General features: G+C 39.4%; 1 protein-coding gene across 1 annotated transcript; it reads right to left on the reverse strand.

Moving 5' to 3' along the window:
* Nucleotides 1-4,717: 4,717 nt before the first annotated feature.
* On the reverse strand, nt 4,718-5,635 carry LOC100773069 (vomeronasal type-1 receptor 4-like). The gene has a single exon (XM_027434279.1). The coding sequence runs from the start codon at nt 5,633-5,635 to the stop codon at nt 4,718-4,720; it is 918 nt and encodes a 305-aa protein (XP_027290080.1).
* Nucleotides 5,636-5,821: the final 186 nt, after the last annotated feature.

Here is a 5,821-nt window from a genome sequence, read left to right on the forward strand (position 1 = left end):
AAATTGATGCTGTTTGCTGATATGGGCTGAGACCTATTCATACCTGTAGGTTTCAGAATAAATATAGGATGCAGTTTTAAATTATACTGGTTTAGAATGGTGAAAATAGTATCATCTCTTCCATGTCAATAATCTTATCAGCCATTAAACTAGTAAGCTATGTAGAATACCAGGCATGGATTTTCTCCACTTGAGCCACTCTTAAATTTATTCATGAATTTTCAAGACTATCATTTTCAAAGCAGGGCCTGAAGAGCCACAGCCCTATTTCCCATGCCAACATAGATGGGAAATCTGACAATGCTGCACATCTGAATCGACAGCTACATGTAATTAATGAGTGTAGATAAAGAAAATGCTATTCTTCCCTGGGGAATATTTATCCTATAGCATGTGGTCAGACATAAAAATACATATATATCATCAGCACTATGAATTTAGCACATTACAAATATGAATATAGTGGTAATTACTATGAAAATAGCTTATTTAATTCCTTGTAATGTAATATATTGAAACAATTAAAACATACCATTTTATTTGCATAATTATATAGGTAATTAAAATAAAAGAGACTATGCATTTGAAAACCATCGAGGGGGTAAGGAAGGACTCATCTCCTCTACCAATAAGAGGAGAATTGGCACCCATCTGAAGCTAGATCTTCTTTCCTATAGCATATTAATTACACAAAAAATGGGTCTCAACACAGACGATCACTTCCAAAGGCAGGATCTGACAATTTCTCAAAAAGTCCTAAATCAGCTTCTAGAAGAAGCCTAGGTACATTGATGGCTATTACTGTGTCTAAAGCTTGCCGTGTGTAATATGACACTGCAGAGACACAGAAAAGAAGCACGCAGGGAGAAACTGCTGCAGTAAAACCGTGGGGAAGTCTGTAGAATTCTCCCAGCTGGGCAATCTGTTCTGAGTGGCTCAGCGGCAGTTGGAAAGCGCTTGTGGCGCCTGCAGAACCCAAAGCAAGAATGGAGAGAGGGGCTTTCCCAGCGGGCTAATCCACTGTCCCTGTGGGACACACGGGCACTCCCAAATGGGGCCTAGGTTTGCAAGATACCACTTCTGACACCAGATAAAGAGGAAATAACAAATATGAAGTCAGGTAAAAATATAAGGGTATTTATTGGGGGAAGCCGTACTTACAGAGCAATCTAGGCAACCAGCTTAGCAGCAGTAAGTATAGCAAGCCGAAGAAGAAATGGAAGGGGGCTTCCACATGCATGCTCCTCACCCCTAAACCTCCCCTATGTCACCCTGAACACGCCCTTGCAGTGGTCTTACAGAGTCATTGTGAAAACATTTTCAACACCCTACATCAAATATCTTTCTACCATAGAGAGTTCCAGAAATCCCCTACATCTCATCATACCTCTGTAGTCTCTAATTAGTCCCTTTTCCACCCTGCAAACTCTATGAGTGACTGACTGTTTTTATTAGTTTAGACTCCTTAGCATTGACCTCACTAGTATTGAGTCCACTGTCAATCATCTGTGTCTTCCATACTCTTGTTCTGTACATCCTCCAAATCCAAACATGTTAGACAAAACGCCATGTCCTCTGTGTTTGCCTACTAGTGCTTTGCTCTAAAGTTTCAGGCATTTGTAACTCCTCTATGACGCTAATACATGCCTTTGACACCTAGGGTCTTCATCATTTTGGGGAGCACATTTTTCCTACTCAGATATGCAATTGTCCAGTATTCCCCAGGTAATTACAGTTTTTACACTCATGTATAGTCCTTAATGTTTGATGCTTTCCCCACATTGTTCTGTTACTGATATGAATCAAATAGAAAATACTTTCAAAGACTTGGGTTTTGAATGATATCTCCCAACATTGGTATTATTTAGAGACTTTGTGGACACTTTTAAAGGTTAAACATCACCAGCTGTGGTCAGCACACCTGTGAGTTATCTGTATAATATTCTTGGGTCCAACACTTGGTTGAAGGTTTGTAGTAAGTATCCATTATTTTGCTGAGGGATTCTCTCTGTATCTCTTGTCACTTCATCAAGAATGCTGGATGTGATAAAAGTATTTATGAATTTAGAGATAGCAAATTGAATGTTTCTATCAATTCCATCCCCTTAGAGCTCAGACAAGCCCATCGTAGAGGAGGCAGAAAGAGGGTAAGAGCCAGAGGGTCATGAATGACACCAAGAGAACAGGAACCACTGAATCAATAGAGTAAAACCTCCTAAGAACTCACGGAGACCGAAGTCACAAACACAGGGACTGATCAGGGTTTTCATCTAGTACCCCGCATATATATTATAGCTGTCACTTTAGTACTGTAGGGGAAGGTGCGGACCCTACTGAAAGCCAAGGCCTACTTCCGAGTCCTCTTGGCTAAGGGCAGGAGGCCTCCAGACACGGGTAGGCCGCCGTCCGAGCCTGTCTGGTGCCTGCAGCTAGAAACTGTGACAGTAATCATGGGAACGTCTATGGATGTCTCCCAGCTGGGCAGTCGGTTCTTAGCAGCTCAAGGCAGCTGGAAGCACTTGTGTGGTGCAACTGGTTGGCTGCAAGCTGGGAGCACCTGTGGAGAGAGGGCGCTTAACTGGCCTAGGCCGCAGTCTATAGCTTGCCCTACATAGTACTTTTATGAGAATGATGAGTTTATGAAAGAGGGGGGGTCTCTGATTCTTGAGCCTTCTCTTGGGACCTTTACTTTTGTTGGAATCCTTGTGCAATCTCAACAAGATTTTTTAAATAAAATTATCTTTTATATTGTTATGAATTGTTGTTATATCTCAGAAACCTATTCTTTCATGACAGGGGGAAAAGTGTGTGAGCATGGAAAGGGAGGTGGAGAGAAACTGTGGGGAGTAGAGTGAGGAGAAATTTTAACCAGGAGATGTTGTGTAACAAAATAATTATTTTCAATAAAAGGAAAAAAGAAAGATATAATAACATAATCAAATGATATCCGTCTTTGAGTCCCTCTGTGTGATGCCCTGCATTGTCAGCCGGCCATAGTTTAGCTATTCTATATCATGGGATGAATTGTGAAGCCACTTCATTTTAAACTAAAATATATTTATTTTAATGAACACAAAAAAATCTTTAAAGAGCTACAATGAAATAGAGACTCAAAGGAACACTTGCCCAGGCCCAAATTCATTATATTTCAATTTACTTCAATACAGTTATCCTAGCTATACTGTCATTGCAACATATAAATATATTCATGTCCTTATCTATCACACGATGAAAAACTGACAGAGTTGAAAGTAGAAAAATAATTTTCTTGATATCATCCTTTAGAACCAATGGATGCCCTTGTCTGTCCATTGCCTAACATTTCCTTTCATGCTGTCCCAGATTTTTAAATTTTTGAGACAGAGTTTCTCTGTGTAGCTTTGGAACCTGACCTAGCCTACATTATGCAGACCAGGCTAGCCTCCAAGTCACATAGATCTATCTGCTGCACCTCCCAAATTTGGGGATTAAGGGCATGACCCCACCACCCAGTTTCATGCTCTCCTTTCTAAATGTTATATGGCATTTATAGTTAACAATTTACATGTGCACATTTGCACGTTATACAATATGATTTGCATATGAATAAGAACATGTGATTTTTTTCAACATGAGATACTGTGGCCACGTTTACTATCTTACAGTAAAGATATATCAGTTGTCCTATATGTTCTATGATTTCATCTTTCACTATATGTGAATTATCCAATTTGTACATGAACTCAGATTATATCATGGATTTATCTGTTTATGTGCATATAGCTAGGCTCCATTTCCATGCTATAGTAAACATAGCAGAAATAAACATGGATATACGAATATCTCTATGGAAGAATATGGAGCTCTCTGGGTGTATATGCCCAGGAGTGGAAGAGTTGCATCATTTTGTAGTCCTATTTTTAGTTTTTTAAGGTATCAAAAAGCTAATTTCCACAATGATCTATTAATAGGTATCCATACTCTTTTGATGAAAACAGCATTACAACAGTGACAAATCTGCTCACATCACAGCAACAACGAATGAAATTGACAGAAAAAATCTCCACTATGAACATAGATATGAGATTTCAAAAAACATATTGGCAAACTGTCAAGATAACATCAAAACCATCAGTCATTTCCATCTGTTTCTGTATGAAATGGAAGATATTCATTATTCTTTTTCACTGTGTGGTAAGGAAGAGGGTCTTTTTTGAGACTGTGTTGAGGACTGTTGCAACAAGCTTCAGAGTAAACCAAACTCATTATCTCTAGTACAGCTGAAATTGGGGTATTTGGGAAAATTTACCTGAAGATATTTTCTAGTACTGGAGCAGGCTTGAATACCTGTGAATGAGCAACAGTCACTTGAACACAACTCAGTTGCTAGTCATAGTTTCAGTTTTCCTTGCCCTTAGACTTTAGAAAGCACAAGAACCCTGTGAAACAAGGGTTTGCCAGGATGCCCTGGCAAAATGAAAGACACAAAAAGGCAGCTATATTGAGAGCTGTTTTGCTGGATTCTTTGTATATCAGCCAGACAAAGAGAAGCCTGGGAGTTGGAAGTTGAGGAGTAATATATAACTCATACAATGAGATGAGCACAGATAGGCATTTAATTTAACCGGCAGACAAAACACCCAGAGGCACCATTTTGGTTAATAGTTAAATGGTAAGCAACTACTTCCCAAAATTCATCCACTAATATTGTGATAGTGATGGGTACTCAAAATAAAAATCAGTGATTTATATTCCTTACTCTGACAAAACTGAGTCTAGGTAGTCTGCAGTAATGATTCATAAGAACCAAGGGTGCAAAAGAGGGAAAACACAAAGCAGTAAGGCGAGTGATGTTCACCAGCCACCAACTGTGATTATACAAAAGAGCTATGCAGCCTTGTAAGATAGAGGAGAGAGTGTAAAAAGCCAGAAAGATAAATACCAGGACCAGGATGTTCTGGATGGCTCTGGACTCAGGGGAGGTTCTTCTGGAACCATGGGTGCTAAGGATATGTTGAACCCTCTTCTTGTGTGTGTATAGAATAACAATCATGGAGCCACTGGACCAGGCCATAAGCAAAGAAAAGCAGATTTCAGGGAACACCCCCAATGCTGCATAGAATGAGTCACTGATTTCATCGCGCCCTGCAATGGAGCAGTATCCAAAATCCCGTTTTCTTGTCGTATTTTTATCATTCCTCTTGAGAAACAGGTACACAAAGTAAATGAAATTTATCAACATGTAAAAGATCCAGAGGAGGGCAACAGAGAAGCCAATGTACTTTGAAGCTTTGACTTTCAGATCCTTACAACAGAATTGTGTGTGACTGATGGTCATGGCCTGAAAGACACTCAAGAGGCAGGTGGTGCCAATGGACACACTGCGGCCAACTCTTTGAATGTACAAAAGTAATCTGCATCCAAAATCATTTAAAAAGTGCTTCAAACCAAAAGCTGCTATTGTGTGGGGCACTCCTGCAGAGAGAATGGTCAAGGCATTGGCTGCCATTAGGTGCATGAGAATTAACTCTGTGGCCTTTATTGTGCCTTTTCCATAATGGACTATGTAGTAGTAAAGAAGAGAAAAATTTCCTAGAATTCCAGTTGTAGTTTGTGACAAGAAAATGATTTTGATGGTCAGAGCCCAGAAGGACATTCTGCAACTGGGGTTGATTTTCTTTAGTAAATTGCCAAAGCAATTTCTCTGGTCAAAATGAATGTAAAGAATTAGTAATCCAAAGAAATACTGGCATGCTGAATTGAAATGTTTCTTGGATCTCATGCATACCATCTCAGTCTAGACTACAATCAAGAATGTTTCCAAGTAAATGAGAGGAGAAAT

Source organism: Cricetulus griseus, unplaced genomic scaffold (genome assembly GCF_003668045.3).
Source record: "Cricetulus griseus strain 17A/GY unplaced genomic scaffold, alternate assembly CriGri-PICRH-1.0 unplaced_scaffold_11, whole genome shotgun sequence".
Classification (NCBI taxonomy): Eukaryota; Metazoa; Chordata; class Mammalia; order Rodentia; family Cricetidae; genus Cricetulus; species Cricetulus griseus.